Consider the following 14,561-nt stretch of genomic DNA (forward strand, 5'->3'; position numbering starts at 1 on the left):
AAAGAAAAGAAAGACAAAAGAAAAAAAAGAAAGAAAGAAAGAAAAAAATGGAATAAGAACAAAATATATATGTATGTGTGTGTGTGCGCGCGCGCGCGCGTGTGTGTGTGTATGTATGTGCGTGAATGTATGGTTTCATTCTTTGTAGTGCAACTTAAAATGCTTGCGATCGTAGTAACAACGGTACTCTAGATTTAAATTAAAAGATAACCATAGTAGTTTCTCCATCGGTTGTCTCTTTCTCTCTCTCTCTCTCTCTCTCTCTCTCTCTCTCTCTCTCTCTCTCTCTCTCTCTCTCTGTCTGTCTGTCTGTCTGTCTGTCTGTCTGTCTGTCTTTCTTTCTCTCCCGGTGAAAGTAACAACAACGTTCGAATAAAACCCAACGCTTCTTCTTTTTCACGACATGCGATGAGAACGCGATCATGTAATCGTGCTCGTCTACGCGCACGAGATGGTATCGTTTAAGAAAAAAAAAAAAAAAAAAAGGAAAAAAAAGAGAAGAAAACAAAAAATGTGAATCCAAACAATTAATTAACATTTCGACTGCCAAACGTATTAATATAACGATAAAGGAACGTTTTCATTAACATACTTTCTACGATACATTTAAATTTTATTAGAAAGTATTATAATTTATACATGTATCATATGATACCTTTAGAATGTAACGAAACGAAAGAAAATTTGAATTTTTTTTTCTTTTATTTCTACTTGTATTTCTCCTTTTTCTTTCTTTTTTTTTTTTCTTTTTCTTTCGTTTTTTTTTTTTTGTTTTGTTTTTTAAGTCAACTGATCCCTTAAAATACAACGTGATAATTAAATATTAGCACGAACTATAGCCTTGTTCGTATAAAATGATAGATATCATGTTACGTTACTTAACCCTTATCACTTTTACTGACAGCTATGAAGAAGAAATCTTGCCAACCGCAATTTTCTTTTTTTTTTGTTGTCGTTTTCTTTTTCTTTTTTTTTTTTTTTTTTTTTTCTTAATTTTTAACATCAAAACATTATCAAAACGTTTATAAATCACGTTTCGTTATTGACACGAGAAAGAATTTTATATAAAAGAAAAGAAATAAATTAAAAAAAAAAAAAAATAGAAAAAAGTAATTTAATATCTTTTTCCTTCTTCTTTTGTTTTGTTTTGCTTTTTTTTTTTTTTCTTAGAACGGTTGAAAAAAATTTACAAAATTTACTCATCGGAAAGTGTATCGTTAATCTTTCGATACTGTTATAAGTTTTAAATAATAATTTTCTTCAATGTCTCAAAATAATATCAACCAACACGGATATTCCATTCGACGTATTAATTATAGTTAATATAAAAAGATTATATTAATTAATAATAATAGAAAAAGTAACGAAGAAATTCTATCGATTGCAATCTTTTCGTTTTTGATATTAACATTAACAAAAACTCGTCGTTATTAATGAACAAGAATCTTAAAAAATCGAACGCTTCTTAATGCAAAAAAATTATCAAAATTTTTTTAATTTCTTTGATCATGGATTAACAAAATATCCTCGATATAATTATAATTATAATTATTCATGAATCGACAAAAGGTTTAGACAAAAATCAAACATTATCATTTCTAACATGCTATTCCTAACGATAATTAATCATAAACTTTGACGAAACAAAAAAAAAAAAGAAAAAAAAACAAAGTGAACAGGTTGAAAGAAATCTGCAGAAATTGTAAAATAGTATCAATTTTACAACGTAAATAAAAAAAAAAAAAAAAAAAAAAACCGTAGAAACGTTTCGCAATATTTAACTTTTTCCGATTAAACGTGTTAAAATCTCTTCAACCCTTCGTTTAACCTTATCACGCACAGGTGAGCATATATTTGAACTCGAAAAGTTGATCTTACACGTGGTAACAATAATAGTTTAATATTTTATTTCAAGTTTTTCCATTTGATTTTCCACAGTTTTTTTTTTCTTTCTTTCTTTCTTTCTTTTTTTTTCTATCTTAAATAGAAATTCTATGCAACTTGGGTTTTGTAATATTCCTATAAAAATCATCTGCCAACAATGTCAGTCAATGACGTTTGTCAAACTCGTAAATGTTGTAATGTAAAAGCTCACAAAACATGAAGAAAGAAAAAGAGAGAGAGAGAGAGAGAGAAAGAGAGAGAGAAAGAGAGAGAGAATTTGTGAGGGAGTATTCGAGAAAGCTCGAGTGGAGCTTCAACACGCGTGTAAGCTTTTAACTGCCGAGGGCGTTTCACGATATGCCTAATAAGAAGCTCCCTTTTACTTCGGCACCTTGAGGACGCGTTCTAATTAGGATCACGCGTGTTTGCCTCGTTCGCCTCTTCCGCGGCTACATAGAAAGATGAAACTAAGGAGAATGCGAGAGAGAGAGAGAGAGAGAGAGAGAGAGAGAGACGAGCAAAGTGGGAGAGAGATAGATAGACAGATAGATAGATAGAGAGAGAGAGAGAGAGAGAGAGAGAGAGAGAGAGAAGCGAAAGACTCATCGTAAAGGCGCCTAACACGGCCGTGCCGAACTTAGAATTTCTACGGTATAGTTCCGCATACATTAGGGACCTTGGCTGAAACTTGGGTAGGTTGGGTGGTAGTTTGCCTTCTGGCAAGGCAAAAGGAACGAGCTAGAGACGAGAGGCAAAGCGCAACGTGCTGAGAAAGGATAGGAGGTGGAGGAATAGTAGTAGGAGGAGGAGGAGGAGGAGGACGAAGAGAAGGAGAAGGAAGAAGAGGGTTAGAGGGAGGAAAGGTTGGTTCGAGGGTGTAAACCGCACAAAGTAATCTTACAGAATGTATATGCAAAGAGGCTTCCTACGGGCGAGAGCGGCTAGAGAGTAGGATGAGAGAGAGACAGAGAGAGAGAGAGAGAGAGAGAGAGAGAGAGAGAGAGAGAGAGAGAGATGTGTTGGAGTGAAAAGGAAATACGTAAGATCGAGTGAGAGAGTATGTGAGAATGTATGAGAGTGTGTATGAAAGAGAGAGAGAGAGAGAATCAGAATGCATACGGGGGTAAGAGGTAAGGGCGCAAGTTGCATGATCCCGCTCGTGACAACCTCGACAAGACACCCTCGAAGGCAAACTTGCCTCGTGAAGCTTACTTCTCAAGGACTCACTCCTCGAGAACATACGCTATGTTATATCTCACTATGGTTTTCTCTATTATAGTTCACAATAGTTTTCTTTATATTTTGAATATTATCGTTGAACGTTAGTTGTTGATTTTAATTTCTAGAGAAAAGAAAAAGAAGAGAAAGAAAAAAGTGGAAAAAAGAAAGAGAAAAAAAAAATATACAGTCGGATATTTCTGAAGGTAATAATATCGTAGGAAAAAAAAAGAAAAAAAAAAAAAAGAAAAAGAAAAAGAAAAATATTCAAATATTTCCATACGTAACAATATCTTTTCGATCTAATTCTATTTATGTATATTAATATACATAAATAGAATTTCGATGATATCGTCTAATTCATATTATACGAATTGATTTAAATTAAATTACGAAATAATATTTAATGTTAATTGAATACTGTTCACTTTTAATTGATTATATATGTTCGATTAATTTTAAATCATCGTAATCAATATTGATCGTTCTTAATGTAATTATTTGTCTTTTCTTATTCTTTTCTTATGTTTTCTTTTTCTTTTCGTTTCTTTTCTTTTCTTTTCTTTTATTCCCTGTCAATTAATTTCTTATTGAACTTCCTTCTTCTTTTTCTTTTCTTTAATCCACATTTTATACTTCATATATATTTGTTAATAATCTTTTGAAATTCATCATACGGTTTAATAAATAAGATTGAAAGGATTAAATAAAGTAAATAAAATTGTTTGCAAGTTATCAATGAATCCTACGTGATCATTGTTGATAAGAAAAATTTTTACAATACACAAATATTTTGTTTACATCAACAAAAAGTTATATATATATATAATATATATATTTATTAATTGAGCTCCCTGGAATACAATATATTTGTAATGTAAAATTTCAACTTGTGCCATATATAGATTTTTCCATTTAAAAAAAAAAAAAAAGAAAAAAAAAACGAAGGAAAAAAAATATATTATATTAATTTATATGAAGACTGACGAGAGTAAACATAAAAAATTAGCCGTGAATGAAAATACGTGGCATGGTCAACAATATTTAAAACCCTATATATACTCGTATGAATGAAATGAATGAAAACATATATATATATATATATACATATATATATATATATGTAAATCATCAATAACCTGGTCATAAAATGGTCATTGTTGATGACAAAAATTTTTACTATAAATTAAATAAAAAAATTATATATATATAATTCATTTATTATGAAAATAAAAATTATAAAAATTCTATATATATATATATATATATATATATATATATATATATATATATATTTATTAGGTTGGAAACTATGAAACGGGCGTTTTTGTTTAGTTTTTTATTTTCATTCAACGCCCGTTTCATAATTTCCGACCTAATATATATTATACATAATTTATTATATATATTATTTTATTATATATAATTTATTATATACAAAAAAAAAAATATATATATATATACACATCTTAATCGAGCTTCCTGAAATTCAACATATGTATTTGTAACGCACGAAGTTTCAATTTGTGTCATAGATTTTGGCGATCGAGAAAAAGAAAGAAAAAAAAGAAAAAAAAGAAAAAAAAAAGAAAAGAAAAAAAGAAAAAAAAGAAAGAAGGAAGAAGAAAAGATAAGAATATTAATCCACATGAAGACTAACGATTAAGTAAACGTTAAAAATTAATCGTGGATGAAAAGACGCGGCACGCGACACCAGAGAAGAGAATCGCATTATGGATGCAAAGAACGATATACCATAGCTGTGGTGCATGATAATCACCGTTAAAGGAAAGGTCCAAACGCGATGGTGGCCCTACCAACGAGCTCTCTCACTCTCTTTCTCTTTCTGTTGAAAGAGAAAGAGATAGAGAGAGAGAGAGAGAGAGAGAGAGAGAGAGAGAGAGAGAAAGATTACAGGATGTCCGGAGGCGAGAACCAAGAGGATTCACTCCACGCGCCCTGAAATCCCTTTCCGAACGCTTACGGGCAATAAAAATTAACAGGCTGACCGCCCGAATTCGTACGATGAAAGACGAACCGCCGCTACTTCGACGACGGTGGCGTGTGAATAATACATAATTATCTTTTATATATATATATATTTATATATATGTATGCATGTATGTATATGGGGGGCCTAAAATGTCGACTTTGAAAGTCGACGCCGAAAATAATTACCGATGACAAAGTTTATCGTTTTTCTTCGAATTCAAAAAATAAAACAGAAAAAGAAAAAAGATAAGAAAAAGATAGACAGACAGACAGACAGACAGATAGACAAAGAGAGAGAGAGAGAGAGAGAGAGAGAGAGGGTATGATAATTTTCTTTTTTCTTCTTTTCTTCTTTCTCTTTTTTTTTCTTTCTTTCTTTCTTCCTTGCCATCACTTCAAATCATTTCAAAGTTTGTCTGATAAATTTTTGAAGTAAAAAAGAAATTGATCTATTTTTTCCAAAAAGATTTTGTCTAATTTTTTCTATTTTTTCTTCTTTTTCTTTGTTTTTTTTTTTTTTTTTTTAACTATGTAGCCTCAAGTTATTACAATGTTACGTATTAACATAAAGACCAAATCTAAAGAATCTCGAAAAAGATTTTTATATTCATCTAAGAATTTTTGGACTGTAAATAAAGTATATTTGAAAATTTTATTTACAATTTGTTTGTATTATTCAAATAAATTCAATTAAACATTCGTAAACTGACAATTCGTAAACATTTAATTAAACTGTCTCTCTCTCTCTCTCTCTCTCTCTCTCTCTCTCTCTCTCTCTCTCTCTCTCTCTCTCTCTCTCTCTCTTTCTCTGTAATATAAATGTAAGTCTCATTTACATTTCTGTATTTTTTGAGTTTCATTTTATCCTTTTTTAATCACTATGAAATTAATTTTCTTATTTAATATCCAACACTTTTTATGTTCTATAAATATAAATCATATACACCGATATACTATAATTATACCCGTATAAGTAATATAATAAAAATAATGTATATATATACATATATAATTACTATAATTACTACCATTTGTATGCCGAAAAATACTTAATTAATTATTAATAACCCGTATAATAATAATCACTTAATATCTCTAAATCTTTATCATATTATTCAAATCAAAATTTAATACTTATAACAATAATATAAAATTTATATCGGAATATAAAATGACACAACGACGAATAATATTACCACCTATCATTATTTATATATCAATAATCATTCTAATAATCAATAAAACAATAACAAATTATATATACCTTCTCCTCTATTATTTTACCTTTCTAAACAAAATATACAATATGAAATCTCTAAGATTTCATAAATAATATTTGACAATTGGTTAATCGAACGTATTAAATATAATCGAAGAGGTGACGACGAATACGATTAATCTTTCGATTAAAAGAGGAGCAGTGTTAGGTGATCGAGATGGGGATTGGATGGTGGGGGGAAGAACTCGTAGCGGTAGACAGAGGGTAAGGATAGAGGGATGAGGATGTTGAGGGAAGGAGATCGTGCGGTAAAAAAAAAAAAAAAAAAAAGAAAAAAAGAAAAAAAGAAAAGAAAAGAAACTTATAATATTTTTTGTTATCTCTTTTGAAACATATACCCGGCATAAATTACCTTTCAACGCTTAACAGAGTGGAATCGTCGATTTTGTATCGAACGGTCTGTGCACAAGGATATACATCCTTTCAGCGAGGAAAGGATACGGTGTGTACAAGGCTGACTGCTCATCTTGCATACCGAGTAGACTACTAGGAATCCTTTCCTCGTATCCTTTGCACGCGCTCTCGTCCCCCCTTCTTTCATTCCTTCCCTCCTTCTTTCTTTCTTTCTTTCTTTCTTTCTTTCTTTCTTTCTTTCTCGCGCGTAATCTCTCTCTCTCTCTCTCTCTCTCTCTCTCTCTCTCTCTCTCTCTCTCTCTCTCTCTTTGACTCCGTCTATCTCTCTATCTCTCTCTCTCTTTTTCTCCCATGGTTTCTCTCGTCGTTCGTGCGTAGTTTATCGCAGCGAGCAATATTCATCGCATTTGAATATCCTGCGGGCGGTATCTCGCGTACCGATCAGGATGTTGCGCCGATGTTGCCATAAATCATAATTAGCTGTGGCTGAAAATTAAAAGTGGAGGAGGAGAAGGTAGCAAAGAGAGAGAGAGAGACAGAGAGAGAGAGAGAGAGATAGAGAGAGATATATAAGAGAAACGGAAACCCTTCCTCTTTCTCTCGGCGCGAGAGCACACAAAGCTTGCGAAAAAGAAGGATACAGCAACAACCGTGAAATAAGAAAAAATAAAAAAAAAAAAAAAAGGAAAAAAAAAAGGAAAAAAAAAAGAAGAAGAAGAAGAATAAGAAGAGGAGGTGGAGGAAGAAGAAAGGTTAAACAAAAAAAAAAAGAAGAAAAAAACGAAACGAGAGAGAGAGAGAGAGAGAGAGAGAGAGAGGAAGAGAAATATATATATATATATATATATATATATATATATATATTTATATATCATATATTTATATTTCATGCTTCTTGTCCTTTGGTTCGAACCTCCATCATAATTTTGATATGTTTATCGAGGCTAAACGATTAAAGGCGCCGACCAAGCGTAAAGTCCTCTCAATGGAGAACGGAAGGAAGCAACCCTTCTACGATTCCGAAGACCGATTACAATCTCTTGAGTTGTGTGCAAGAAGCCGATCTTCTCCGTCTTGGGTGGTTATACGTGACTCTTTTAAGAGAAAAAGAGATAGAGATAGAGTTAAAGAAAGAGAGAGAGAGAGAGAGAGAGAGAGAGAGAGAGAGAGATTGCTTTATATCTTCCCGTTCTATGGAGATCCATCTTGCTGTGCACCTGTTATTTATATCCCTTGAGAATTCCTTATTTATGTATGTGAGACTATGCTCTCTCTCTCTCTCTCTCTCTCTCTCTCTCTCTCTCTTTCTCTCTCTCTCTCTCTACCTATCTCTATCTCTCTCCTTCTCTTGAATAACCGCGTCATTCAACCGGAAACGTTTATGTAAGTATGTACATACACACGATGTAAGTATGTAGTTATATCGTATTCGTTCATTGGTGGTCTTTTAGTCTATAAATATATTTATATTGCATTGTATTATTATATTTTCTTGATGAAAACGAAATCTTTACGTGAATTCGAACGAATTTTGATTCTTCTTTCGTTCTTTTATTTTTCGTTCCTTTAGTTTCTCATTATTTATAACTCGATTTTCTTCTGTTTACCATTTTTCTTATTATTTTTTTTTTTTACAAATAAACATCGTTAATATTTAATCCATTCTTGATAATTAATCGTCGAGAATTTTCTCCTACGTATTAATAATTACTTTTATAATGGCGATTTATGGAGTATGTAGAATTTTTATGTTTTAAGAAAATTCATATATAAGAAATTTCAAATATATATATATATATATATATATATATATATATATTTCGGATAAATATTTTAATTCTTTTTAATTTTTGAATTATACATGAAAAATTATCATCAGAGAATGTTCTTACGTGTTATTAATATTGTAATCGTTTATAATGTTTCTTTGATGAATGTATATTTTTAAAAAATCCATACAAATTTGTGGAATTTGTTTTCCTTTTTTTTTTTTTAATTAATTAAACCCGCCATGGAACAATGTTTTTCTCCTAACTATTTACACCATATAAAAGTAATAGTATTATTTATTATACTATGTATCTCTTTTCATCGGAAAATTAATCGTAACCATCATCATCTTCGATTATCGATTATAATGAAATATTACTTTTCTTTATTATTGTTTAAATTAATTAAATCTATTTTGATATATAAGCTTGAGAAAGATGAATGAATATAATTTTTAAAATAGATAATTATTGTATCGATCGTCAACTCGATTACTATCTCATCGATCGATTATCGATTTTTTTAACGAAATTTTGTCATTGCAATTACCTTTTTAAAACGTTCCACGACTTTCTAATTATTCTTTCATACATATACATTGATAAAATAAATAATATTATTAATTGATAATAAAAAAAAAAAAAAAGAAAAACTTTCTAACGCCCTTTTTGTTTCTAATGAAAAATCAATAATCACAGTTATCGTCACTTCGATCATTATTATTACGATCGTACAAATCGATCAATATCGTTCGTTAGAAAATTTGTAAAGAAAAGAAAAAAGAAAAAAAAAAAGGAACTTATTACTTTTTTTTTATTTAATAAAGAAAAATTTTGTCTGTTTGTTTTTTTTTTTTTTTTCTTTCCCTAATCGAACCTCGAAATTCTTCCCAACGAATGTCCATAGACATTTTGATAAATTAAAAGTATGATGATCTATTACCTTTTCAGAACGTTTTTTAGTTGGTGTCGTTGTACCGTTAGGCCTGCCATGTAGATCAGTTTCATTGGCCATCCGATCGAAACGTTGCATCCGTTCACGGAAGCTCAATTCCTCACCGGAGCCAGGATTCGCAGTAGTGATCTCATCTTCCTGTATCGTCAACAATCACCATTGCTACGAGTCCTTTTTCAAAATTGAATATCTCTTTTCGAATAAACCACACGACTACATACCCCAACTACAAATACCAGCGACAGCAACGACAACAACAATAACAACAGCAGTAACAACAATAACAATAACAATAACAACAACAACAATAATAATAATAATAATAATGATAATAATAATAATAAGACAAATCAACCGAATGAAAAGAAAGAAAGAAAAAATAAAGAAGGACGAAATGTGGTTGGATCAAAGACAAAAAGAGAAAAAAACAAAACAAAAACAGAGAGAGTACATATACATTAGGAAGATCTACAAAGGATCTACAGAAACGAAATTGTATGTATATAGATCTAATACGATGTATATTATGTTATAATTAGGCGACGATACATACATGTTTATGAACGTGATATTCATAAATAAAGCTCACATTATCTCACGGTGTGATATATAATACAAGTGCGTTATTACGAGATATACACTAATGAGGATCATTGTAGGAAATTAGGTGTTTCTAATAAAGGCAATATAGCTATATGCGTGTCAAGCATACTCGTTTATCGAGTTACAGATTGGATCGAAAGTTCCTAAACACAGTTGAAAGTTTCTAAATAATTTTAAACAACGATTAAACTTTTCTTTCTGCAGGCTCGTTAATTAGATTTATAATTTTACAATTTAACGAATGGAAAAAAAAGGAAGAAGTATTGGCCTTAGAAGTCTTAGAGAAAAAGGATAAACGATTGCCGAAAATCGCCATAGGAACTTTTGATTCATCTAGGGATTTTTAACCCATCATTTATAAAAAAAAAAAAAAACAAAAAAATAATAATAATATATATATATATATATATTAATATATATATAGAAATATACATTCACGGTAATGCAAATTTACAAAGTTCTACGCATCTACAGCTTTTGAAATTAATTTGCCATGCCATTGTGTGAACACAAACGTGAAAAGAAAAAGAGAAAAAAAAAAAAGAAAAAACAAAGAAAAGAAATTGTTTGATACAAACTACACTATAAAGCGTACACCATTTATAAACTACAATAGCGAGTACGTATTTTTATTTGACTTAGTAAAAAATTAAATGTATCCACTTGAATATTATTTTCTTTCGTTAATATTTCTAAAACTTTTCTAAAGAATCTTTTTATCTGTATAATCTTTTGTTATTATTATTATTATTATTATTATTATTATTATTATTATTATTATTATTATTATATATATAATATTTATGTAAATAATATTATATACATAATAATAATAATAATAATAATAAAAATAATAACAACAAATATAATATAATATAATATAATATAAACCTATAAAACTTCTAAATTTGTTTTTCATACTTTTCATTTAAAGATTATAATAATAAATATGATAAATACATAATTATGTATATATATATATATATATATATATATATATATATATATACATAATAATAATATCAAGCTTGTAAAATAGCAAAAAGATATATAAAATAACTATTTGCTTACTATGAATAACATATGTTTTAGTTTTATTTTTTTGCGATAATCGTTAAAACATTTCACGAATTTCCAACTTATTCTGATGCACACACACACACACACATATATATACACATATATATGTATATATGTGTATACACACACACACAAACACATACACACCCACATAAATACACATATTGATAAGATAAATAAGTATAATTTTTCTACTATAAATAGTTTAGTTAAAATACATTATAAGAGTTAGAAATGTAAAATTGTCGTGCCAGAAAAGAAAGAAAGAAAACCAAAAAAAAAGAAAAGGAAAAGAAAAAGAAACAGAAAAGAAAAATTATAATTACAAATAAAAAGAAAAAAGAAAAAAAAATATGTACTCACTTTGACAACTCCATCGGTACCAGTCTTGTTCCTATCAACGTTCTCTTTATTATCCATCCTGATCTTGTCCTGACCCTTTCGACGTGGTGGTACCGGTGGCGATGATGCACTAGACGATCCAACCTCGTTGAAATTATTTTTCTTTGTCGTTTCAAGGTCACTATCAAAATTTCTACGCGGTTCGTTCTCACAATTTACTTCTTGATTATTATGATTATTAGAGGAGGGACTGAGGGGTGCAGCTGGAGGTGACCGATAAGGGGGAGGTTCTCGTAGGGGTGAATTAGGCGAACCTTCAGCCGAATTAACTTGTTCCGAACACGTAAGATCCAACGACGTTTGCCGATATTTTTTCTTCAATACCAAATATTTTTCTCCCTAAGAATCAAAATCATTAAATTGTGATTATGATGTGTATAATCGAAATTATAAAAAAAAAAAAAAAAAAAAAAAAAAAAAAAAAAGGAAGGAAAAAAACAAAAAAGATTTATCAGTTAATAAACTATTCTTATTATTATATGATATAAAATTTATTATGTATAAATATAGAAAATTGTATATAAATATTGTATATGAAATGAATTTATTACATATGTGTGTGTGTGTGTGTTTGTGTGTGTATCCATGTGTATATTCGAAACATTTAATTTCTTATTTATTTTTTATAGATTAGATATTTAAATTTTTTTCTTTTTTTTTTTTTTTTAATATTCCATAAGAAATTCAAGATTTTAGAAAAAAAAAAAAAGAAATAAATATGGAATTTCAAATTTTAATAAAAAAAACAAATCTTCGAAGAAAAATTTTAATTTACATTTGTTAATAAAATAAAAGGATTTAAATGTAAACTAAGATACAAAATTAGATATCTCGAAAGATTTTTGGAATAAAGGAAATTTTTTTAATTCCGAAATCTTTAATCACAAAAATTTAAATATAATATTTATTAATAGCAAGGAATTACAGATTTGTCAAATAAGAATTCTTTTAAAATTTTTTATTTGATAAATCTTAAATTTTGTATTTATTCTTTTATTCGACAAAATATAAATTAAATATAATAAAATATTTTATTCATTGGAAATAAATTTTGGAATTATGAAATTTAATATTAATCATAGAAAAAAAAAGAAAAAATAAAAAAAAAAAAATAAAAGTAGCAAGGAATTTTAAAGATTATCACAAATAAAATCAATTGAAATCAAATGAAATAAATTTAAACTTACGTAATAGGGAATTAAAAATAATTTTAAATCAGACATAAATACATACACACGCACACAGACACACACACATACACGCGCGCGCACACGATTAAAAATTCCACGTAGAAAATTGCAAAATTTTAATTTCTAATCTTTCATACTTTTTCATATTTCTAATGAACTTCAAAATCGCGATACATCTGTAAATTTCTGATTTGTCGTTTAAACGTATGAAAAAAAGAAATAAAAAAAATAAAAATAAATAAGTAAATAAATAAAATAAAATAAACAATAAAAGTAAGTAGAGAATTCTAAAGGGGGGAGAAAAAAAAAAGAAGAAAAAAGAAATGAAAAAAGAAAGAAAAGGAAAGGAAAAAGATATCTTACGGAAATTAATATCACGTAATATCCGGATACGTTTCTCTAACGTTTCTCTCGAAGTCACTCGACACAACGTTTCTCGTGCGAAATAATATATATATATATATATATACATATATATATATGTAAACCGGAATACATAACGAATAACAGTCCTAATGCACGACTAGCACGGATAAAACGGAAAATAGTTTGGTATTGTTGATAACGTTCACGGTCGCTCACGTATGCGTCATTTCCATAGTAACATTCGAATTAGACGATATCGCGCGCCAACGACGTTGTTAGAAGAGAACCGGCAACGTCGCACGAGGCGCAACAAGTCGCTCCTGTCAAGGCGGAAGGAAAAGTGCGATCGAGCGACCTTACCTCCTCGTTCTTTATGGTGGCCAGAGTGTTCACGTACTCCTTGAATCGATTTCGTGCTTCCACTGCAAAAGTAAAAGGTTCATCGTTTTATACGTTTCTCTCTCAAAGCCGAGAGAAAGAGAGAGAGAGAGAGAAAAGGGAGAAAGAAAAAAAAATGAGAGAGAGAGAGAGAGAGAGAGAGAGAAGGAAAAATAATAGAATGGAGAAACAGAGAGAGAGAGATAAAACAAAAAACCAAAGTCTTTTCTAGAACATTGTAAAAGTACCGACAAAAACAATACACACAATGACGACGAACATACCGACTAGAGGTACACACATAACAGATACGCGTACACGTTTGTATATATATATATATACACATACACACGATTTATACGTGTAAGAGTGTACGTCACATGGGACTTACTCACGCGAGGTCAGACACGGAAGAGAGAACGCACACAAATACACATGGACGCGTGAGAAGTTAGTTAGCTAATATCGTATGGTAAGTGATAACGTTTTTTTAAACTCACCTCTCGTTTCGGGATCGGTTAAAAATTTTTTGAAATACTTGACGACATCGTGATTACGCGCTGTACCACCGTTTTCCAATAGATATTTCCGAATCTCGTCGAGGGACAATTCGCTGGGCGTCGCCATCTTGCTCACTGCTAAGACTGATCTCGTTACTGCAGCGCCTCTATCGTCGATTTTTGTACCTCATTGCCGTCGGTAAAGCCAACCAAATTCTCTTTCAGAACAGTTTTATACGTGTGTATGTGTGTATGTGTGTATGTGTGTTAGTAAACACGTATGTTATACTTACTTAACTGTATCTTTCTATTTTACACGTAACACAAGCTACGTATACGACGTTTCTTCGTACAATACGGATCTTATGTTCGTTTAACGCGATATTTTTTTAGAAATGATTTTAATTTGAATGTATTGAATATTATAACATTTTTTTAAGACGATGAAGATGATATTTTAAAAATATTTATGTTATTTATTATATATGATATAACATAACAATTATATATACATATATATATATATATATTATATATTATTTATATTAAAAAATTTAATTATCATATATATTATAAAATTATTTTAATATT

The 14,561-nt window shown here is 29.5% G+C and overlaps 1 protein-coding gene across 8 annotated transcripts in view; it reads right to left on the reverse strand.

Annotated features, from left to right (window-relative positions):
* Positions 1-14,102, reverse strand: part of LOC124428484 — a 201,045-nt gene extending 186,943 nt beyond the window's left edge. For 6 of the 8 annotated variants that reach the window (XM_046972566.1, XM_046972570.1, XM_046972571.1 and 3 more), the window contains exons 1-4: positions 13,971-14,102; positions 13,453-13,514; positions 11,498-11,875; positions 9,440-9,589 (exon numbers count right to left, since the gene is read on the reverse strand). In XM_046972566.1, the coding sequence (XP_046828522.1) occupies positions 9,440-9,589; positions 11,498-11,875; positions 13,453-13,514; positions 13,971-14,097 (717 nt within the window). In that variant the 5' untranslated portion in view covers positions 14,098-14,102. Of the gene's footprint in view, positions 1-9,439; positions 9,590-11,497; positions 11,876-13,452; positions 13,515-13,754; positions 13,869-13,970 lie in introns of those variants that run through there. The other 2 variants (XM_046972569.1, XM_046972572.1) reach the window with 2 other exon arrangements.
* Between the last annotated feature and the right edge of the window lie 459 nt (positions 14,103-14,561).

This window comes from Vespa crabro, chromosome 12, assembly GCF_910589235.1.
Source record: "Vespa crabro chromosome 12, iyVesCrab1.2, whole genome shotgun sequence".
Classification (NCBI taxonomy): Eukaryota; Metazoa; Arthropoda; class Insecta; order Hymenoptera; family Vespidae; genus Vespa; species Vespa crabro.